This window comes from Lynx canadensis, chromosome A2, assembly GCF_007474595.2.
Source record: "Lynx canadensis isolate LIC74 chromosome A2, mLynCan4.pri.v2, whole genome shotgun sequence".
Classification (NCBI taxonomy): domain Eukaryota; kingdom Metazoa; phylum Chordata; class Mammalia; order Carnivora; family Felidae; genus Lynx; species Lynx canadensis.
The window spans coordinates 11240850-11263605 of NC_044304.2; the positions used below are offsets into that span (position 1 = coordinate 11240850).

Consider the following 22756-nt stretch of genomic DNA (forward strand, 5'->3'; position numbering starts at 1 on the left):
GGGGACCAGGAGATGGTAATGGCTCTCCATGGTTGCTTTGCCCCTTTGGTTTTTCCAAACCCTGCTCACTCTATGTGGTCCCTGTAGCAAACCTGCCTCAACTTACCCCATTTGAATGTGCCACTTATCTCCTCTAGGCTCACAGCTTGGGGTCCCCATTCTTCCCTCCTCACTCCTGCTTAAGGGTGCTCGGGACATCCAAGTCCTGTGTCCTCTGCTTCCACGTCTTCCCCCATCCCAAACTTCCCTCCCAGTCTCAAGGAACACTAAATCAGCTGTGCGTGGAGGCTTCCATGGGTTGGAACGCATCCTTGCAGGGGTTAGCTCCAAGGCTGCTTCCTCCAGGGAGCCTTCCCTCCCACTCCCCACGTGTCCTCCCCCCCCCCCCCCCCCCCCCCCCCCCCCCCCCGCGTTGCTTATTCCATTCGAGCCCGGCTCCGCCTCCCCTGCCCCTCCTCTGGTGTACCGCCAAAGCCTTTGAGACTGTGGCAGGACACATGAACGAGTGAATGAATGAATGAATGAATGGCTGAGCGACCAACTGACTGATGAATGAATGATGGAAGGCGGTCTGGAGCCGGGAGCTCGGAGCAGGGGAAGGGAGTCGCCGAGCCTGGTAGGGGTCTCAGCCGGGCCGCCTCCCTCCAAACCCTCCGGGTCCCTTCTCTGGCCTGGAAAGGATGCGCGCGCCCAGCCCCGCCTCTGGGAGAAAGGCGCGCCCCGATTGGCTCAGGCTGGCTTCGGCCGAGTCACGAGTCTCTATTGGCTCGCTAGCCAGGACTCTGCCCAATCACCGCGAAGAATTCCGCCCCCCACCCCCAGACTCTGACTCCCTCCCGCCTGCAGCCGAGGAGGCGGAAGACGGCGCCTTCTTGTTACCCTGGCAACCGTCAGCGGACCTGTCGCCCCAGCAACTGTCCGAGGCCTCCCGTCAGCCTTCGCCTGGGCCCCTCCAATCACCCAGACAACCGCTACCCGTTCCGGTCAACCATCAGCCCTTTCCCCATCACCCTGGCAACCGTCGCCAGACCCATCGCCCCCTGGACACACCATCCTCATCCTGCCCGCAGGCCTCCTCGGCCCAGACCTCCACCCCAGGCTCCGAGGTCGCGGGGTCCCCTTCCCCTCCGGCCCATCTCCTCGACCCCAAGGGGCACTGTTCCCACCCTGGAAGTGGGGGGGGGGGGCCCGAGGTGGGTCGGGCGCTGGGGATCCTGGCTCCCGTCGGGCCCCACGGGCCGCCGGTGCTGAGGCAGCGCATGGCCCCCCAGCTGTCTCACCGCTCGCACTCCTGCGTGGGACTGTCCGGCCACAACAGGGAGCTTTTCAAAATGCAAGCCATGTTTCTCCCTGCTGAAAACTCTTCCCTGACTCCCCTTGAGAACCGAATCCAAACTCCTCACAGCCCCTGGCCGTCTGGCTCCTCTCTCGCAGCCACTAATCCCCACGTTGTTACTCCAGTAGCCTAGGCTTATTTCCACCTCCAACCTTCCTGCTTACGGCTTCCCACTCCCTGAAGTGTGTCCCCCAGCTAGGGAAGCCTTTCCTGAGTCGCCACTCACCTAGCTCTCTATGCCCGTTCTGTTAACTCCAGAGTAAGGCTGTGTTGTTCACTCCCCAGCGCCTAGATCAGTGCCTGACACACGGGATGAATGAAAAGGATGTTATGTTAGAGACAAGACAGTACAGAGGGGGATGACCAACAGGCAAGCTTTAGCCAGCCAGACCCATCCCAGGGATAAGAGAGTGTATTTCTGAGGTTGCAGGTCCCCAGAGAGATTCATCAGCATTCGTCAAGACATGGTCCCCAAAGGCCAGGCAAAGGCTGGGGAGACAGAAGGGCCATGGCCAGCCTGAGGCTGGATGATTCACCCTCTACTTGTCCCACCCTCATCTGGAGGCTGGAGCCAGAGACTCCCCCCCCCCCCCAAAGAACCAGCGGAATCTGTGGTTAACTTGGAGAAGATTCCAGGCGCTGGAGAGGCAGGCCTCAGACTTCAGATGGTCATTCAGGGAACCAGTCCCTTCCTGTGCCCTGTCCGGAATCTCAAACATCCACCCTAGCATAGCCTAGAGCTGTTTTTCCACGAATCTGAGACGGGGATCCCAGGGATCTTGCCCAGGCTGCACCTAGAGATCTTGACCTTACAGGGTCTGGAGTCACAACCAGGAGGGAGATGGTGGGAGCTGCCCAGGGCCTGCCTAGACAGGAATCTAGACACACACCTGCTTGTACATGAGGGTCTTTCCTTGGAGAGCTGGTCAGGAGCCAGGTACAGACCCCTCTTTCTAGAAGTACCCTCATCAGCACTGTCCAATAGAAGACTTTATGCTGATGTGTCAGTGGAGCCCTTGAAGCATGGCTAGAGTGACCGAGGGACTGGATTTTTAATCGATCATATTTTAATTAATTTCCATTTAAATTGAAGCAGCCAGATACGGCTGCCAGTTACCCTACTGGACAGAACAGCTTTTAGCTGAAGACTCAGATTGGAGATGAAAGCCAGGGACGGGAAGGTCAGAGTCTGTGGTTTGTGCAGCTCTGGGGGCTGACGTTGGCAGGAAGGGGAAGGCCCCAGGGAGGGGACAGGTAGGACACTGGGTATCCAGCTCTGCAGAGGAGAGAAGTTCCCGGTTCCCCAGGGCTGAAGTGCTTGTTCAGGTGCACAGACACTCACACTGGTGTGCGAGCAAACAGCCTGGTGTGCCTGCGGGCATCCACAGACACACTCGTGTGTGGTCTAGGAGTTCCACGCCTGTGCGTGATCCGGGAGTCCATCATGGTGTGCACGTGGTGTGGACTCCCAGGTGCACACAGGCCAGGGAGCCAGGGCTGCTAGCCTAGCAGGTCTTGCAAGAAGGCCCACATGTACTGGTGCATTTCCTCGGGGTTGCTCTGTGGGATCCAGTGCCCCACGCCCGGCAGGATGTGGGCCTCCAGCCGGCCGGGCACAAAGCGACTGCTGATGGCTCCTACCAGCCCCTGCTCCAAGTAGGTGTCCTTCTCTCCCCACAGCAGCAGCGTGGGCGTGGCCAGTTCCTGGGGCTCCAGGGGAAGGTTCCTAGGGCCAAGACAGGTGGAAGAATAACCGCCCCTCCCCCTTGCCCCCCAGAACTCTCCTGAGCTTCCGCCCCGGGTCTGGTCTCACCTGAAGAGGTTTCGGTAATAGTTGAGGGGCCCAGTGAGGCCACCGGGCTGGGAGAAGTCATAAAGGAAGGCCTCGAGCTCGTTGGGGGTTAAGTGTGGGATGCCTCTCTTGCGGTGTGTGAGGGTGGTCTTCAGGATCTGGGTACACAGCAGACCTACGGTTTCAGTGCCCAGCCTGCCCAGTCCCAGCCCCCCACCCTCCATGTACCCCCAGGCCTTTGCCCCACTCACTGCACCTGGAAGTCAGACATGGACAGTAACTTCTCAGGCAGCCAGGGAAGCTGGAACAGGAACACGTAGTTGGAACGGAAGAACTGGCTGATGTGGTGTATAGAGTAGTCTGTGGGCGGCAGGGGAAAGGCAGATGTGAGGCCTGGGCCTGGGGTGGCCCCACCCCCTCGCACTCCTACACGCACCCAGGTCAGGCACACAGATGCACCAACACTCAGGAATGTCATCGCATGCCGGACCTCGTGGGGGTGACTTGACATTCCTCCTGGCCCGGGTGCCGGTGTCCCTCCCCACCAAGTGGTCACTGTATCCACAGAATGGGGACACCTCTGTCTGCAGCCACTGCCCAGGCCTGGATGCATTTCAACACTTATTGAGCACCTACTGTATGCCAGGACCTGTTTAAAACCCTGGCGACACAGCAGTAAATGGCACAGACAAAACTCCCTTGCCCGCCTGAGAGCTGACAGTCTAGAGACAGAGACAGACAAGAAACAACAGCACGGAGGGAGAGAGAGAGTGGGAGAGAGACCACAGCACTAGGACTATTATACTGGGAATTAGAATCAGGTGATGAGACGGGTATCTGCTTACTCATCTATGCCTTCCTTGCCAGAAGAAAGACATTTAGCCTCTCTTGCCTCAGTTTCCCCAACTGGATCGTGGAGATAACGACACTTTCGTATGCACAGAGGCTTGTGTTGGTTATGTATATGCAAAACTCCTTGTCAGGGCAATTGTTACCTGTAGGTGCTCAGAAACCGTGAGTTACTCCTGAGTGCATGGCCACTGATTGTAGATTGGGAGCATCATGGGTGTCCCCAGCCCCCCGGGGCGGGGGGCGGTGTTGACTGGTGGACAAGGAAGTGTAGACACAGAGACAAGCCCCTCCACACAGGCATATTCCAGCGTCCCGGGCTCCCCAACACACCTTGGTACACAGACATGGGGGCCGCACTGACAACTACCATCCGCTCCACCAGGGACGGGTAGTAGATGGAGAAATTCCAGGCGAGGACCGCACCCCAGTCGTGGGCCACCAGGATGCACTTGGAATAACCGGGGGGGGGGGGGGGTGAGAGGAACCAGTGGAGGTGAGAAGCCAGGGAGAGGCGAGGCAGGGGTGAGGGAGGCCAGGCCTGGGATGGGGGTATCCGCACCCAGGCCCAGGATGACATCCTGGATGTCCGCCATCAGCAGGTCAATGGTGTAACAGTCAACATCCCGAGGTGCATCTGAGGAGCCGTAACCCCGTAGGTCCACAGCCACCACGTGGAAGCGGCTCTGGAACTCCCAAAGCTGGTAGCGCCAGGAGAACCTGTCAGGCGGGTGGAGAGGGAGGTTGAGTCAGGGTCCCCAGGCTGCAGCTCCACCCTACGCCCAGCAGGGGCCTTCAGCAACCCGACTTCCCCGCCCTGGACTTCCCAGAAAGGAAGATGGGGGAACCCCGCGCGGAAGGCAAGGTCGGCTGCACTCTGGGTCCAGGGCAGCGTCGACACTGATACCCTCTTTGTCCCATCTCTGCAGGGACATTCCTGGAGACGCCTGTCCTCGAGCACCCCCTTCTATGCCTTGGGCCCCCAGTCTACCCAGCCAGCCCCGCGGCACCTCCAGCTCCACCTGCGGCCTTGGGCGTCCCAAGCCCCTGGGCTTCATACCTACCAGTTCTCCGGGAAGCCGTGCAGAAACAGCATGAGGGGTCCGTTGCCACGTCCAGCGGAGACATAGTGGAGGCGCAGGCCCGAGCTCTGGGGGAGGGCACAGAGACCCGGGGAGGCCCTCCTCACTAGGCTTGACACCCCCCTCCTCCCCGCCCTTCCGGCCACGCGCCGACCCCCGTTTGGATTCCACCGTTTGCTCTCCGCTCACCGGGGCTCGGCCCCGACGGGGCCTGACCTCCCGGGGTTCTCGACCCCCGAAGCCCCGACGGCCCCCCGCAGAGCCGCCCGCGCACGCGCGCTCACCTTGAGGGTCAGGAAGCAGTGTTCGCCCAGCGTGGGGTCGCTCAAGCAGGCGGGTGGGGTGCGCCGGGGGCGCCCGCAGCAGCCGCGCCGGGGCCGGCACAGCACGTGCGTGAGCGCGATGCAGCCATAGACGGCGGCGGTCAGCAGCGCCGCGCAGAACACGAGGCTCCACATGAAGGCGCGCAGGAGCTTCAGAGTGACGCGCGACGGCGCCAGCAGCGCTGTCACCACCAGCTCCGGCATGTCGCAGCGACCCGGGACGACTTCGGCGCTGCCTTCGGGGGTGTGGGCGGGGGGCGAGAGCAGCAGCAGCGAGGCGGGATCCGGGCTGGGAAGCCCACCGCCTTTGGTCTGGGGACCCTCCGTGCCTCCGGGGCTTAAGGAACGCGCCGAGAGAAGAGGCGGGAGGCTTATATCGAAACAGCCACCGCACACGAGTCACCTAAGGGCCAGGTAAACACCTGGGCGCGACGGCGACAGGGAACAAGGCTAGGGTGCGGGGATGGAGCCTGCGAGGACCAGTCTTCCGAGGCTGGGGAGGGGCTTTGAGGAGAGGGGAAGAGAATTGAGGGCGGGGCCTAGGCAGGCGGGAGGTGGGTGGGTGGGCTTCATAAGGGGGCGGGGCCTAGTAGGACTCCCGCCGCGGGTGGGTGGGAATATTAAGTCTAGAGGGAGACTGATGTCTGGACAAACAGGGGATAAGGAGGTGACTTTAGTGAAATGGGCGGAGCCTGGAGCGAAGGGGCGGAGCAATGCAGGGTAGGTGCGGCCTACGCGCCGGAACCGTGGACCCACCTTGGCCTAGGAGCTGCATAGGAGATGTAGGCGTGGCTTAGAGGGCGGGCGGGGCGAGGGTGGAGTCCAGATGAGGCGGGGCCTAAAGTTGGGCGGGAGAAGGCCGGAGGCTGGGCCCGGATACTTTGGGTGCGAGGGCTGGGCCAATAAGCTGGGGGTCGGCCCGGGTCCGGGCTGAAGAGACAGGGGGCGGGGCCGGGACCTAATATGGCGGGGCGGGCGGGCCCGGAAGCGGAAGGAGGGGACAGGTAGTGCCTTGGCTGGGATTAGGAGGCGCGGGCGGTCGCCGCAACCCGAGGAGGACTTGAGAGCCCCTGCCGCCGCCCTTCGGAGCTCCCCTCCTTGGAGTGCGCGGCCCTGTCCTTGGCCTGGCTGGGAGAGACCTAGCAGCACCCTCACCCAGGCCTGGTTCCAACGGCGGGTCCAGTGGCCTCGACCCCGGGAAGTCCTCCAGTTAGTCCAGCGCCCGCCGGCCCCGCCCCTGCACGGCTGTGATTGGAGGGCGGTGGTCATTGACGTGCGGGTGACAGGTCTCGCCCGGGAGCCAATCGGCAGGTGTTGAGGCCGGGCTGGGGGGGGTGGGGATTCGCCGGTGGCGACCAATGGAGACGCGGAGACTCTTAACTTCTAGAGGGCTGACCGGGCCCGCGAGCCGGAGGACCGGGCCGGTTGAGTCCCTTGGGGCGGTCAGAAAGAGGAAGTCGGTCAGGATCGGTCGAGAAGGCCGACAGGGCAGGTTCTTCCTCCTGTTTTGCAACCTTCCCCCAAGATCCTAAACATTTCATGGTCACTCACCGTTTAACCCACGTAACAACCCTATTAAGTATAGGTACTATTATCACATCTCTGTATTACAGACCACGAACCTGAAATTCGGGGATTAAGTCATTTGCCTAAAGCCATACAACTTGCTGAACGAGATTTATGAAAAAAGCAACAATCTCGGGCTCCACCTCTCCCGCCCGGAGGCGGCCATTGGAACGCTGTTAGCTTCCTTCTGGTGGTTACCCAGGTATCTCGCTCGACAGGCTTGTGTGGCCATTTCTTGAGGACCAATTTAGGAAGTTCATTAAGCATGGACTCGAGCCTCACCACCCCTGGACGGACCCTGCCCATTTTTAGTTTTCCTTTTGGTTTCCTCTCTAACTTTAAACACCCTTCTCATTATTTTTGTCACCTCCCACTGCTAACCTCTACCTTTGTGTTGTTAAGGCTGAACAGGACACCATCCTGGGCCCATAATTAAGTCTGTGGGTTCCTACTTAAAGGGGCATGGTGGTTTATGTGGTTCGGCCTCAGTAAACAATGTATTTCAGACTCGGTTGGACGGCTATGATTACATGGCTTGTATTGTACAAAGGTTTATTCTCCCTGTACCAAGCACCTTTCTTTTCTTGCACGATTAGCCTGGATCACAGCTTCGGTTTCTTTTACACTTTCCATCAAATCAATCCTCCACAGCCACTGGGTGATCCCGGTTGTGCCTCCTTGAGTCCTCTAATCTGGCTGCATGGCTGGTGGGAGTCTGGGAATCGCCCTTCTTCCTCTGCTACACAAAACCGACTCCCTCCATCCCCCTACCCCAGCTTTGCCCTCAGACAAAAAGACAGCAGTAGTCACAGGATGGTTAATTTTATATTCAGTACAAATGTTTATTTTTGCAATGAGAACTGCAAAAAAAAAAAAAAAAAAAAACCTTTAGTATATAAGTGAAAAGTCTACGAATTCCCTTCTACAAATGTCTAAAGTGTTTAATACAAGTCTCAGATTCACTGACATAATTATTGGCCAAGCGATCCGTGCATACAGTACAGTGGGGGCTTGTACACACCTCTTACTCTTGTATAGGACTAAGATTTCTAGTACTGTGGGAGGGAATGGGAAATGGCCAGAGAAATTAAATAGTAGATCCAAGTTCTAATTACAACCCAGTTAGAGGAACACCCATCAGGGAGGTGTGGAGAGGGCCATGGCAGAATTAAATCTTTAGAAGGAAGGTGCAGACAAAACCATTTTCTCCAGCTAAACAGTCGGACCTGGCCTGGGGAAGTTACTGAACAAAACACGGAACAGAAGTGAGGGGGTGGGATGAGATGGAAGAAACCCCAAAGAACCAATGAAGTCCCACTTGACCGGCAGCACAGTGGCACATCGAGGAAGTGCCTGCTGGGGGTTGGGGCAAGGGTAGGGAGGCAAGTGGGGGCCTCTGGCCGGTCGCCTGAACTACACTCTTGCCAAGAGGTTTCGGCAGATCCCAAACACAAGATGATACAAGGGCTTTTCCGGTTGAAACAGAAAAGGGAGATAGGGGTTAAGAAACAGTGCTAGAAATGTTTCAGTTTACGTCTCTGCACACATAAATGATACACTTTCATCCTACATCCTAGGGGCCACTCTTGAGTGCCCCCCTCGCCTTGTGGCACACAGGCAAGGGAGGCAGGGTAGCCATACGGCAGGATCTCTCGGGCAGGCATGTGTGCGTGCGTGTCTACATGCATGGGGCGGGGGAGGATCCCATTTTGGGGGATGGACACTTATCTAAGAACATCTGGTTAACCCTGAGCTTAAATGAAAGGAGCAGTTAAGGTAGAGGCAGGCAAGGTGGCAGAAGTGGCCTAAGTCCTCTGGTGAGTGGGGGACCAGGATGGAGGAGGGCGAAGGGGGGAAAATACTGTCTTGAGTCTGGCCAGGTTCTGCTGGAACATGTCACCCCGCTAGGAGACCAGGGTCCATAAAAGAATGGGTGCCTGGACTCCCTGTCACAGCTTCAACGTGGTCACAGGAGACGGCCTAGGTGGCCCTGGTGGTAGTTCTTGTACAAAGGTGGTTTGGGATTTGAGGGGGGGGGGGAGCGGGGGAGCGGCCCTGGGCCTAACCTAGGCAACAGGTGGTTCACAAAGAAATGTCAGGAAGACACCAGCATTAAAAAAGAGAGATGTGTTTATTCCATGATCAGTACAGACCAAATGCATATTCACCGTATGAAAGTCAAACCAGTCAGTGACTCCAGAGTTTGGCCAACACTGAGGCACCAGCGACGTGGTGTAGAGTGGGTTCTCATGGCACACGTAACCTCACCAAGGGCTCCAATTATAAAATTAAAAAAAAAAAAAAAAAAAAAAAAAAAAAAAGGTAGGGGAAGTGGCAGCCGGCTGGTCAGGCTGGGTGGGGAGCCTCTGCCTCAGTGGTCTGTGGCCCCCAAGCCCCTGGTGCCCGCCTCATCCCCTGGCCCTTCCTTTCCTGGTAAAAAACAACTCAAAACAGATTTGACATTAAAAAACAAAGGAGTGGGGAGGGAAAAGAAAACATGGCTTTATAATTAAAAATAGACTAATAAAGTTTGAAATGAGTAAAATATAGGCAGTTTTTTTTGTGTGTTTTGTGTTTTGTTTTGTTTTTTGTGGGTTTTTTTGAGTTTTTTTTACACCAGTTTGGTGGAGTCACCAACAAACTTCAAACAAAGATATGCCAACTATGTTCACTACACAGTACAGCCACGGTCACACACTACCCACAGCGCGGTGGCAGCCGCCGCTCAATGAGGAGACGATCACACCATTTCGGAGATAAGCAGTGCCATTGTGTCTGGAGGAGAAGAGAGAGTTAAAAATAAAATAGAATCCAACAAAAAATATATATATAGGAAAAAAAAAAAAAAAAACAAAACAAAAAAACCCAGAAACACAGTTGGGAAGGAACTGACTTTGGTTGGTGGCCTCACTCACCGGGCGAGGCCGGCCCACACACACGCGTGTGACAGTCACCTCGCTCCGAATTGCCATGGACACACACACACCTCCACGGCACTATTCCCTTTTGCACAAGCGAACACTTACAGAGAGCGGCTCTCGATTAAAGGCTTGTGGGGGGAGGGGAGGGGTGGGGTCTGTTCAAGGCAAAGTCAGTGCCAGCAAGGGGTGGGCCGGCGCCCTCGCCCGCCTCCAGCTCGCTCGGGCCTGCCCTGGCCTCCTGGGAGCGGGCGGTGGTGGCTGGGGTGTGGGGGGAAGGACTCCTGGTGGGCAGGACGTCACGAACGTCACTTTCTCGGGGACAGAAACCAGTCACGGTGGTGGCGGCAGCAACAATGTCCTGTGTATACTGTGTAGACATTTGGCGGAGAGCAGGGCCTGTGCCCTGCCCGCGGGGACGCGCGGCTTGGGTCTGGCCGGCACTTGCTCGTGGCGAGGCGTGCTCTGAGCTGACGTCCCGTGAGGGGGTGGTGGGTGGCGGGCTGTCCAGCTGGCTGTAAGGCAGACAGGCTCTGCGATCCTCAGCTGCCCGTCAGGCCTGCCCCGGGCACAGCATGCAGGAGGGCCAGGCCCGGAGACACCCCCTCGCCGCTGCTACCGCCTCCACTGCCGCCCCTAACACTATGGAGAGTCAACGTTTTGCCAGAAAATCAGAGTCAGAAGTCACCTAGGTGCTCTCAGAAAAGATTTTCTTCAAATATTGACAATAGATCACTCTGGAAATTCATGTCAATGGTAGCTGCCATCTGGAGGGGAGAGGTGGGAAGGAGGGAGTGAGAAGAGGTGCCCCCCCTGGCTACGGCTTCCGAACTCCCCGCCCACCCCTCAGCCCCTTCCAGCACTGGCCATGCCCTCAGGGCCCACACCCAGGCACCTCGGCACTGGCCCTGAGCCCCCTCTGAGACCCTGAGGCCAGCACAGTGCAGAGAAGCAGCAGCCCTGTCCCGAGCACCGCCCCCCTCCACCCCCCGCACGGGGTGCTCACCCCACCTCTCACCCTGTCCCGAGCACCCCCTCCCTGCACGGGGTGCTCACCCCACCCCTCGGAGAGAGACTGCCTTCACCCCGGGGTTCACGGCCCCCTTTCGCAGCCCCTGCCCAAAGGTGGTCCCGTCCCCCCCGCTCACCGCTTCCCGGCGCCTTCGCTCCTGCTCCCGCTTTCGGGCCAACTCCCTCTGCTGATCCAGCATGGACTGGGGCTGGGAGCTCTGGGCCTGGGGGGCGGCGGCCGCGGCCACCGCAGCCGCCTGCTGCTGCTGCTGCTGCTGCTGCTGCTGCTGCTGCTGCTGCTGCTCCTGCCGTTGCTGCTGCTGCTGCTCCTGGCGCCGGCGAGCCTCCTCGTGGGCTCGCCGGGCCTGCTCCAGCGCATCCTCATCCTCCCGGCTCCTGAGGAGAGCAGGCCAGATCCGCCAGTGAGTAGGGGGTGGGGTGGGGGGAGGTGGGGGGGGCGGGAAGGAGGGCAGAGCAAGCCCCAGAAAACCCCAGGCTGCCTGCAGCCCCAGCCCACCTCATGCGCTCCTGCCGAAGCCGCTCCTTCTCCTTCTCCGCGTGCTCGGCCTGCGCCTTCAGGGCCTTCTCGCGCTCCTCCTTCTCCCTGGCAGCGCGGCGGAACTGCTCGAAGCTGTCACTCGAGGACTTGGCTGTGGAGGACGGGGTGGTGGGATGCTTCTGCACCAGGCTAGCCCAGGAGCCCATGTTCTTGATTTTTAAGTCCTGCCAGGCAGAGAGACCACAGGGTGGGGTGTGAGGGGCCCTGCCAAGAGGCCCAGAGCCTGCGGGCACACCCACCAAGGTGCCTCCCTGGAGTGAGGGACACTCGTGGACTCACTGCTCCTACCTTTTTGGGTGCAACTGGTGTCTTCGGCTCCTGTTTCTGTTTGTCCTTGTCGGGGGCCCCTGGTGGGGGTGCATTCTGCTCAGGGGGCCGGATCACAGGCCTCCCGACGTCCACAGGCTTCATCTCAGGCCCTGGAACACAAACAGCTTGTGGGCCTCGGCTGGGGCCCATTCCCCCCTGCCCCCAAGCCCAGCAGGGCACAGTCAGTAAGCCCACAGAAAGCTCTCGTCCAGTGCAGGCCGGGGGCAGAGAGGGCACTCACGTTGGGGCAGGTGAACGGGCGCCTTGATGCTCTCCGGGTGCTTAGGGGGCTCTGGCCGCAGCGAGGGGCTGAAAGGCTCGCTGCGGATGATGGGTGAGTGGATCTTCTCCTCCTTAACCACCACCAGGGGCTGGGGCTGGACCACAGAGGCCGCGCGCAGCTCCTGGGACGGCACAGGCACGGTGGCCGGTGAGGCAGGTGGGTGCCTCTGGCACCGGCCCACACCTGGCCCTGGGGGCTGTGGCCCAGCCCTGCCCTTTACCTGCTTCTTAGGCTGGACATTTTGCTGGGGTGGCGACTGGTGGGTCAGGCTCTGGAACGGTGGCATCTGGGGGGAATGTATCATAAGCGGGGAGGGGGCTTCGCGAAGGTGACCTAGGAGAGGTGACAAGGAGCACATCAACTTGTATGGAAGCCACTGGCCTGGGCCCGGCCGAGACCCACAGTGGCTGAGCCCTGAGCAGGTCAGGCCCCTAGTTTGCTGTGTGTATAGCAGCGCTTTGTGGAGCCACGAGCTCAGTCCTGGTGTCAGAATCATCAAGAATCTTTGAAAAGTGGATTCTGATGTATTTGGTCACAGGTAAGGTCTGGGCCTGAGTGCTTTTTAAAAGCTTTCCAGATGCCTCTATGGCACAGGCTGGGTTAAACATAAGGGACCTCAATAACCTCACAGAATACACATCCTGGGCTCCCAGCTGTCCACGCATGGCTTAACCTGCCTGCATGGACAAATGTTTTGGGCCTAGGGCCAGATGCCCAGGACCCTCCCTCCCCACACAACTTAGCTTGCAAGTCCCACACAAGGGGGACTCCTGGAACTGGCCCACCACAGCAGAGCCGGTAGAACAGTCCTCACCTTGTGGCTCTTACGGGAATTGAGCCAGCCCACCCAGCCAACCCACCTTCCTCAAACCAACGGTGGGGTGGGAGCACAGGGGAGGGTCGGTGGAGATCCAGGCAGCCATGAGGTTCAAGTACCTGGCACAGGGCAGGACTCTTGAAAGCCCCATCAAAGCACTTAAGCCTGACTCCCCAGTTTCACTGGTGAGAAAACAACCTTAGGTCACAGTCACCAAGTCCTGCCTTCAACTCTCTACCTACTCCAGCATGGAAACACCCTCCTGCTTGGATCCTTGACATGTCTTGGCTGGCCCCAGCATGGGACAAGCCATACTTGCCCATTAACACAAAGCCACCTCTCTGCAGTGCCCTTCCGTGCTCCCGGTCCTGCCTTGTGCCTCACACTGAACAACCTAACCCAAGTTCCGCACGCAGGCCCTTCCGCTGACCTTCTCCAGGCTGGATTCCAGCCGCCATCTGCCAGCATAGATACAGACACCCTTGGCCTTCCACCAGTCTCCTGGGCCTGGCACAGACCACAATGCCCCAAGTATGGTGGACCTTCCTCGCCCCCATCCCTCTAGAGCCAGAACTTGCTCCTAACCTCAGAGAGGGAGAACGGCTGCTCAGAGACAACATGGTGCCAAGGACCAGCCTGCCCCTGACCCCTTGGCCCCTGGCCCCGTGTGACAGGTTTTGCCAGACTTGGTGTCGGTGGCCCCAGTCCAGGTGGCTCCCTCAGCAGCACCTGTTTAATCTACCAGTCATTAGAGGGGAGGCCCAATGGCTCGGGGGTAGTGCCTATAAGCTGGCCACATGCCCATGGATGCCTGTGAAACCCCCTTGAGACTCCAACCACTTGGCCTTTGGCCTCAAGTCCCCAGCTGCGTTCCAACCCACACTGCTCCCTGTGACCCATCCCAGGCCGCAGGAGAGCAAGGGAGGTGGGCCTGGGGACTCACGGCATAGGTGGCCAGAGGAGGCTTACCCCTTTCCCCCACTGCCCCCCACAGGGAAGCCTGGCCTTCCTCAAGAGTGAAAACAGGCAAGCAGCACAGCTGCTGGGACCAGCAGCAGCCTTTCCCAGGGAGGACAGACAGCTGTTCTTGGCTCAGGGCATGCGATGATCCACTTGGCACCTGGCAGCTTTTCCTAGGTTTAGGAGCAGTCACGGCCCGAGATCAACAGCCTTGTTGTTCAATTTGCAGGCGGCACCTGCACTCCCCAGCCAGGCTACGTGGTCCGCCCTGCCAAGAACTTCAACCTTGATCCTCACGCATCAGCACACCAGGAGGCACTGACTGGAACAATCCCCCTCGCTGAAGCTGCCCGGCACGGTATGGTCACAGACACTTAAAAAACAGGGGCCAGGAAAGGCGAGAGGGTGCAGCCTGACCACTGCTGTGGGAAAGGGCAGCTTGGACCAGGCTGGAGAAAGGGAGCAGGAAATGGAAGATGGCTCCTGGGTGTGCCCCAAGCCACCTCTCAGCTTAAACCCAATTCTCTCCCACATGGTCCTCATCTACCAGGTGAGCTTTACAACGCTGAGAGCAGGGCACCTAGTTCTACAGGTTCCCAAACAGCCCCAGCTACCCTGGCCTGCCCCTAACTCTGTCTGGACCTCACTTCCTACCCTGTTTAAATTAGCTCTGGCTCATTCTTTGATACCTCCTCCAGGAAGCCTGTCCTGACTCTCAGAAATGGATAAGATGCCTCCCTGGGCTCCTGGCTTCCCCACCTAGCAGGATCACAACGTACTGTAATGCTCGTGACTGCGACTTCCCAGACAAGGGCCAGTGGGGACCCCATTCTCAGTCATCTCAGGTGGCAAGTCAAGACAGACCCCAGATAACAATGCTACATGAAGCCCCAACGCCCCCTCTCGGCCACCTCTCCAACCAACCCAGAGCCTTCAAGGCTCAGCTCTGGGCCCACCTCAGCCTGGAGCTTGAGCTGACCCATTGGGCTTCTTAAAGACAAGATTCCGGGCCCAACACCAGTTTTCCCAGAGCCCGGCGGGGGGGGGGGGGGGGGGTGCGGGGGAGGGGGCAAGGGCCGACTTACCTGTTGAATAGGGGTCTGACTTGTGGTGCCGGGGTGAAGGGTGGTGCTGGATGACCTGTTGAGGCTTGGCAGGCTGTGGCGGCGGCGGCTGCTGGCCAGGGGGTGGGTGTGCAGGCTGCTGGCCCGGGGGTGGTGGGGGCTGCTGGATGTGGGTGGGGAACTGCATGGGCTGCATGTGCACAGGCCGTGGGGGGGGCTGGTGCTGCTGCTGGGGCGGTGGCTGCGGCTGGGGAGGCGGTGGTGGTGGCTGCTGCTGCAGCTGCTGCTGCACGGCGGGGTGGGGTGGGGGCGGCAGGGGGGGCGGGGGCTGGGACTGCACCTTCACGGAAGGGAGTAGTGGTGTGGGGGGCTGCACCTTCTGCAGCTGCTGCAGGTAGAGCTGCATCTGCATGGAGGTGAGGGGTGGGGCGGGTGGCTCTTCGTCCTCCTGCAATAGCACTTGGGGGGGCTGAGCCATGGGGGGCTGTGGGAGAAGGGGTGGCTGAGCCAGGGCAGGTGACACGGCCGGGGGCCGGGCGGGCTTGGGGGGCAGGGCGGCGGCTCGGTTGCTGGGCCGCGACGGCTGCTGGGGCAGCGCGTTGTGCAAAGCTAGAAAGACAAGGGCGCGGCAGTGAGCCTCACGGCTTCTGCACCCCACGGCCCAGCCTTCCCACTCCATCCTGACCTCCTACGGGTCTCCCGCCACTGGCTGCCCCACCCTCCCTGGCCTCCCACAAATTCAGGAATAAGAACAGTTTCCAGAGAGGTCTATGGGATCGGGCCCCTCGCCAGTGCCACTCTGCCCTGTGCTCTGCACCCCCGACCTCCCTCCTTGCCCTGTGGGTCTCAGAGCAGGCCTTCCCCCCCCCCCCCCCCCCCACCCAGCTACTTTGTCTCTGGCCCAAGTGCACATGCATCCCCCAGCACCTCCATCCCCAAGTTGGAGGCAGCGTGCGGCAGCGTATATCTTTTTTCTATCTCGCGCGACACCCACCCCATGGAAGGAACACATCAGTGTCTTCCATATCAAAGAACTAAAGAACTAACTCTATGCGGGGCCCGTCCCATGGCGTGCGTCTCAGTCTCCCGTCATTTCCTTAATGGCTTGGAAAATCAACTGGCCTCCCTTTGGAAGCAACACAACTACAGTCGAGGGGGTTCCACAGGTCATCCAGAGTGCCTAGTCAGTGAAAGTGCAGGACAGGAAGGGGGCCTCCCTGCACCTCGGCAGGCATGGCTGCAGCTCACCTGGAGGAGAGACCACCGAGTGCTGGTTGAGATGAGGTGGAGTGCTGTGCTCGGGCGGCTGGGGCAGGTGAGGGGGCAGCTCGGGCTGCGGCAGGTGCAGGATGGGCTGGGTGAAGTGGCCGATGGGGTCGAAGACGCTGCCTGGGAGCTGGGGCTCCAGGACGGGCACCTGGGCGGCGATGAAGGGCGGAGGCGAGGACTTCATCGTGGTGGCTGCCTGTGGCGGCATGGAAGGCGGGGGCGGCGGGGGTGGGGGCTGCTGCTGCTGCGGAGGTGGAGGCGGCGGGGGCTGCTGGGGAGGCGGCGGGGGCTGCTGGGGCACGGGGGCCGGGGTCTGCTGCATCTGCTGATGGTGGTGGTGATGGTGCTGCGGACAGACAGGCTGACGTCAGGCAGGCGGGACACGCCTGTGTACCCTCGGGGCCCATGAGGGCAGGCGGCCAGCTGCTCACCTGCTGGAGGACACCCCTGAGACCACGTACCTTCTTCTGCTCCCTCCCGGGGTGCCCCTTCTTTTTTGACTTCGGAGCCATCTCTGCAGAGGGAAAGAGAAGGTGGTGAGGTGCTGGGGGAGAGGACTGTGAGCCGGCCTCGGAGGCAGAGCCAGGAGAAAACAGAGGGTAAGTTCAGAAGGGCCGGTGACGGTGACAGGGAGGGTGGCTGCGTTCCGTCAGGGACGGGAGTCGGTCATGGGAGAGAGAGACGTATGGGGCGTCACCTACCCATGTGCCTGCTACTTCTCCTAGCAGGGACCACGTCTGAAAAGCCTCCCTGCCCACGAGTTCCACTAAAGGATGATGCCCGGGTACGCGGGGAGATGAGCTACAGAGACCTCCTCGCCCAGTGTCTCCCCCACTTGCTGGGTCAGACGCCACTATGGTGACTGAAGTGTCTGTACCCCAGCCCGCTCTGCCTTGGGAACAATTGTGCCACTCAAAATGATCACATCCATTTGATGGATCAGCCAAGTGAGGCTCAGAGAAATTAAGGGACCTGCCCTGTGTCACGCAGCTGCAAAGTAACGACATGGCTGCCTCCAACTGTACCGCCCTCTAAGCTGACTCCTTCCCATCCTCCCAGGGGAAGCAGAGCTGCACAACTGTGGTGAGAGTGGTGGTGTCGGCATGGGCCAAGGCCTGGCTGCAGAGTGAGCACTTTAGGGGAGGGACTGATGGAGAGAGGGAGGGAAGGCAGGCCAGCGTCTCAGGAATGACCCGGAGGAAACGGAGAAGGTGCTCGCTACCGTGGCCAGCAAAGGTGGCCACCAACCAGCATCCCCTTCCTCGTGAAAGACCAGCCTCAGACAAGTCCCCGTGATGGGACACAGCCAACGTGCTGCAGGGAGAAGGCAGTGTGTGCCCTGGTTCCTCAGGGGCCGGCGGCTTGTTGCTGCCATCGTATGGCCTTGTCCAGGATGGGCCTGTCCCTGCAAGGAATGGGCAACCGCCAACACACACACCCAACCCACAGATATATGCTAAGGATCTTCTGCCACCGGTTTGTCCCCTGCCAAGAATCGCTGGTGTGCGAACCCCAGAGAGGGAGAGGAGGCCCAGTCGGCACTCTTGGCCTAGGAAATGATGAAGTCAACAACGAGGTAGGAGACAGGACCCACGGTGCCTTTCAAGTTCCCGTCACCAAGAGACACCTCTTGGCTTTGCCTGGCTTCCCCTGAGCTCCTTGCCAGGGTGCCGGCTCTTGCTGGTGTCGGAGGACACATGCTTTGCCCAAGGCGGGCCACCTCTGCTGGTAGCTGCTTCACGGAGGGCCGTGCTAAGCTTCTGTGAGGTGCGCAGCCACAGGGCACAGCGCGCTACCAAAACGGAGGAGAAGGGACCTCATGCCCTGCAAGAACTCACCATTCCATGCAAGAGACAAGACAGTGACAAAGACCTCAGCTGCTATGGACACACGTCCTCATACAAATGGCCGCAACCGGGGACCCCTGGAACACGGGAACCAGAAGCCCAGTCTCAAACCCGGACACTGGAGATGCCAGGAGAGGGTTCAGGGCTCTTTGGGTCACGGCAGGAAACCGGGTGAGAGGAACACTCTTGTGGGTGGGACATACAAAGGGGACAGTTTAGGTGACTTGCGGGATTAGGGCCATGGGGCTGGCAGCTGCAGGGTGAAGGAGGGACACTGAACTAGAAAGGTGGGAGGCCCAGGACCAAAGGGGCCCTCCATGCACTGGGCAGAGCACGGTGTGCACAGGCCTCTGAGCCGAAGGGAGCAGGAAGGGGCTGGGGGCGGGGGCGTCCCTCCAGGACGGGCACCTCTCGCAGCAGATCCCAGGAACAGACACTGAAACTCGAGGGAGGCTGGAGCAGCCACTCACACATGGGCAGGCCTTTGGGAGTCTGGGGGACTGGAACCTAGGGTAAGAAAGGGCTCAGGCTCAGTGGGGAAAGACTGACCAGGAGAAGACATGGTGTTGCAGGGAGAGGGCTGGGGTGGCCTGTCACCTCATGGCCTCAGGGGAATCCCCCCTTTTTTTTTCTACCATAAAGGAGGGACGGTGGTAGCTCTGTGTGCCCTCACTATCTCCTCATACGCCATGAGCAGAGAGGCCCACGTGAGCACTCATGGGGACAAAATGCCGTGGGGTCCCAGGGGTTCCAGAGAGTGGGTCTTGGCTGCCTTGGCAAGTGTCCCAGGTCTCTGTGGGGAAGTGCCGGTGGGGAGGGGGACGGGCCTAGAGTGGGAGAATCAGTGGGAGGTACGCAGCAGACCTCCAGGACCAGAGGTCACAAAAAGGGCCGGCGGTGGGGACCGAAGGGTGCTGGAGCCTGTTTGGGACAGCTGCGTACAGCTCATGTGGTCCGAGCCTCCTGCTGGAGTTACTGGTAGGAAGACAAGACAGGAAGTGCACAGCTTCACGACACACCAGCCCCGAGACACCCACACAAAACTCTCTAGAAAGGGTTACATGAAGATGGCCTCGAGTACTGTGTGATCTTTATTCCATGAAAATCTTGAACTCAACACAAATTTCATCTTTACATAGGATGGTAATTGTACAAAGAATTAAAACGGTTTTGTAAAATCTGATTAAAACACTGATTCCTCCCCTGCCCCCCCCCCGCCCCCACTCAAGGGAAGGAGACAGGATTGAGGGTAAGGGCAGGGCAGAGGCACAGAGCCCCTCAACGCAACGGACGGGGGAGCCTTGGCGCTAGCAGAGGCCCAGGCCACCCGCCCCTCCTACAGCAACTCCTCAGGCCCCGCAGGCTGGCTGGTGTGTCAAGGCCCAGCTGGCATGTCCCCCTGCTCACACACAGGAGGCTGCCAATGAGGAGTGAGTGGGCACTGCTCTCTCTGCCCTATTCCTGGGGCACTGGGCACAGGTGACGGCTCGAGTCTAAAGATCAAGTTCCCTGACAGATAAAAGCCCGATGGGCAAGGAGGCCAGGATCCCTGGACAGCAAGGGTGCAGAGACCCTGCAGGCGAGCTGGCCTGTGGCTATAGCTGGTATGCACGAGTGTGGGAAGAGGTGGGGCGGCAACACAGGCTGACACTGTGGGAATCCAGGCTGCCATTTGTTCCAAGACGGCAGAATCTTCCCAGAAAGACAATGCCAGCAGCTTCCCAACTGTCCTGTGGGAATCTCTGGGCATGAAGCCCCCCTGGCTCCAGCCAGGCCGAGCTGCACTGGGAACACATCAGGCACAGGCCAAAGGGCAACTCAAAATAGTCTGTTTGGCAAATGAGTTTGACTGGAAGAAGACTGGCCAGAGGATCAGAGAGCAGCCTAGGAACTCGCAAGCATCACTGCAGGGCCCTGGAGAGGCTGGATCTAGAACCCAAGGCCCCGAGGAAGTGTCCCAGGGTTTCCGCACAGGAGGTGGCCAGCATCCACCAGCTGCTGACGGAACTATACCTCCTCAAACTTGCTTCCAGCTCTAGAAGGCAGGCTCCAAGGTGCCAGGAGACTGTTATAAACCTTGAAGAAGTACACACAAACTACACTTTAAAAAGGAAGAGGGGGGAAAAAAAAACAAAACAAAAACCCCCAAAAAACCAACCCCCCCCCAAAACAACAACAAAGAAAAACAAAAACAAAACAAAACTCCCTGAAACACAGATGCTGTTCCTTAAGGGACTTTTCATCAGGCAGTTTTCTGCTGAAATGCTGGATTCATGACCAAAAAAGGGCTGATATTTATTTTTAGAGCAAAAAATCCTATTCAGTGCCTCTCACAGGGCTTGGATGATGTGGCCACCCTGGCCTGCCCCACCCCCAGAGGCTGTCATTATTCTAGGGGACTGAAGACTGAGAGGGTGCTTGCACTGGCGACACCCCTTCAGAGATGTGCACAGAGCAGACCCCGAGGGCTCTGATGGCCTCACTATGGACTGGTCCAGTGTTCTGGGTTTGAGAGCCTTTTCTCGCCCACCAGCCCAGCGTCCCACCCCACTTGGGACAGGTCACCTGGCTGCATGGCCACTCTTCCTCGAGTGCCCCTCACCAGTGGCCTTCCTAAAAGCACCCCTTCCCCCTGTAGCCTGCTTCTAATTACTTGGGAGGGACAGGGAGGCAACCCAAGAGGTACTTTCCCCTCTGTGACTTCGGGCAAAGAGGCCAAAAAGTTGGGAAAATGCCCAACAGGCTACAATGGGAACAATGAAAACAGAAGGAAGACTCCAGGGGCCGGGAGTAGTCTGTGGCTGGTGACAGCCTCTGGCTGGAGCCTCACAAGCCACCAGAAAGAGAGCATGCTGAGGGACAACCCTGTGAGCTTTTGAGCCCAGCCAGGCTTGCCCCTAAAGCCGCTGTTCCTCACTGGGGAAAGCACTAGATTAATTAGAGTGTTCTTCTTTAGGCTGAATGAGATCTTCCCTGGGCTAACATCATTTTAAGATCCAGGAGGAAAGCAGTTAGGATCCAGAAAAAGAGGGAGGGATGAAGAGAGAAAACATACTCGTGACGGGGCCTTGCACACGGAGCAGCACCACACGTATGTGTGTGCGGGGGGATTGTCATCACCCTCTGGGAGATGCCACCCACCCAGAAGACCCCAGACGACCAGGGAGGCTGGGCAGGACAGCCAAGCAGTCTTTACACAGGAGGCCCGGGTGGCCAGCCAAGCAGGCAGCCTTCCCGGAGGCGGGATTAGGCGTGTGCTGCTGGACATGACTAAATCCACCCCAGGGGACAGGCCCAGGGCTCTGAGGAATTCCATAACTTGATGGAGTCCTGTCCCTTTCACAGAAGAAAATGGACTTAAGCTATAGCTTGCTGGGAAGGAATCTGGAACTGAAGACCGTTTTATTAAGAGTCCGTGTCCAATGATTAGGCAGGACCTACATAGAGGGAGAGAGAAACCAGTGTGAGAGAAATGGTGTGGAATGTACCGTTCAAGTCACAAGAACAGAAGAACCACAGACCGAGCCAGCCTCCTGTGCCCTGCCCACGGACAGGGCACGAGAGAACGGCGCCGGAGCCTGGGAGCCCTGCCCCCTGCCTGGCCAGCCACGGGCGGGGACAGACCCACCTTCCCTTTACAAGGGCCACAGATCCGGCACGTGTGGACGTCTCCAAAACCACCCAGAGCCTGTTCATGCTTCCACACAGAGTAACTGCTTCCAGGAACAAGTTCATGTGCACCCTGAGCATGGACCAGCATTTCCTTTACTGGTCTTTGAATGTGAGAGATGCCCTGGCCTGTCGTCCTTGCCATCACTCCTGAAGACCAGCCAGGTGTGCCCACACGTCCATCAGGCACCCCCCCCCCCCCCGACCCTAAGCTTGTCTCCCTTCTGTATCTGCTTTACTGCACACTGTGTTTCTCAGGGAGGTGATGCCAGCCCTTCCTCAGGGCCGGGGCACAGGTAAGAAAACCCCCAAGAGAGGGGCTCTGCAGTGCAGGACCTTCAGCAAACACCCTCCTTTCTGCATTCCTACAAACACCAAGAAACATCAACAAAAAACAAATTACAAAAAGACCAAACAATTCTATACACTGTCAAGGTGGGGTGAAATCAGAAGACATGCCGAGGAGGAAAGCGGTCTCAAGAAGGGCGTGGGGCATGTTCCCACCCACACAGCAGAGGAGATGCCTCTGCCAGAGTCACGGATGCAACCAACACTGCAGTCCCATGGTCTTCGTGTGTGTGTGTGTGTGTGTGTGTGTGTGTGTGTGTGTGTGTGTGTGTGTGTGCGTGCGCATGGGAAAAACCCACCCACTGGCCGGACTGTCATTCAGGGCACATTCCACAAGGCTCACCCTCGCCCACGAAGCCCCAGAGTCCCTCCAGCTGCGACCTCTGCATGTGAGTGTATGAGAGGGGTCACCTGACAGCACAGGCAGACCAGCTACAGTCCTGCCCTCCAGGTCCCTTCCTACCTCCCTATGCCCCTACCAGGGGCCTCTCCCTCTTCCCAAGAGCAAGTATTACACCCTTGGAGCAGGCAGCAGCAGGCCCCAAGATGGGCCTGGGACCCAGTCCCTCAAAGACCCCAGGGGTCGGAAGCTGAGGCTGGTTGTCTGGGAAGAACGCCCTGTGGCCTCTGTCTGCACTTTCCGGCTCAAATCTTTCCAAAACATCAAGCATTCCTTTTTTCCCCGGAGCTATTAAGAAACACCCACAAGCTCAAATCCTGGGAAAAGGAAACAAGGAGACTAAAATAGCTGGAG

The 22756-nt window shown here is 58.9% G+C and overlaps 2 protein-coding genes across 13 annotated transcripts in view; both read right to left on the bottom strand.

Annotated features, from left to right (window-relative positions):
* Window positions 1–2392: 2392 nt before the first annotated feature.
* Window positions 2393–6612, bottom strand: EPHX3 (epoxide hydrolase 3). 6 transcript variants are annotated; one of them, XM_030302906.1, is made up of 9 exons: window positions 6538–6612; window positions 6139–6220; window positions 5344–5719; window positions 5042–5127; window positions 4541–4697; window positions 4311–4440; window positions 3385–3488; window positions 3150–3286; window positions 2393–3062 (listed from the first exon to the last, which is right to left on the bottom strand). In XM_030302906.1, exons 3-9 carry the CDS (start codon window positions 5584–5586, stop codon window positions 2837–2839), a joined length of 1083 nt encoding a protein of 360 aa, XP_030158766.1. In that variant the 5' UTR covers window positions 5587–5719; window positions 6139–6220; window positions 6538–6612; the 3' UTR covers window positions 2393–2836. The 6 variants fall into 6 exon arrangements, with proteins under 6 accessions (XP_030158766.1, XP_030158757.1, XP_030158749.1 ...); XM_030302897.1 differs by having other exon boundaries at window positions 5344–5752; XM_030302889.1 differs by having other exon boundaries at window positions 5344–5886.
* A 3241-nt stretch (window positions 6613–9853) lies between these two features.
* Window positions 9854–22756, bottom strand: part of BRD4 (bromodomain containing 4) — an 86555-nt gene continuing 73652 nt past the window's right edge. For 5 of the 7 annotated variants that reach the window (XM_030302937.1, XM_030302943.1, XM_030302968.1 and 2 more), the window contains 8 exons: window positions 16600–16652; window positions 16118–16484; window positions 14891–15478; window positions 11987–12361; window positions 11725–11855; window positions 11395–11600; window positions 11015–11273; window positions 9854–10633 (listed from right to left, as the gene is read on the bottom strand). In XM_030302937.1, the coding sequence (XP_030158797.1) occupies window positions 10565–10633; window positions 11015–11273; window positions 11395–11600; window positions 11725–11855; window positions 11987–12361; window positions 14891–15478; window positions 16118–16484; window positions 16600–16652 (2048 nt within the window). In that variant the 3' untranslated portion in view covers window positions 9854–10564. Of the gene's footprint in view, window positions 10634–11014; window positions 11274–11394; window positions 11601–11724; window positions 11856–11986; window positions 12362–14890; window positions 15479–16117; window positions 16485–16569; window positions 16653–22756 lie in introns of all 7 variants that reach the window. The other 2 variants (XM_030302957.1, XM_030302947.1) reach the window with 2 other exon arrangements.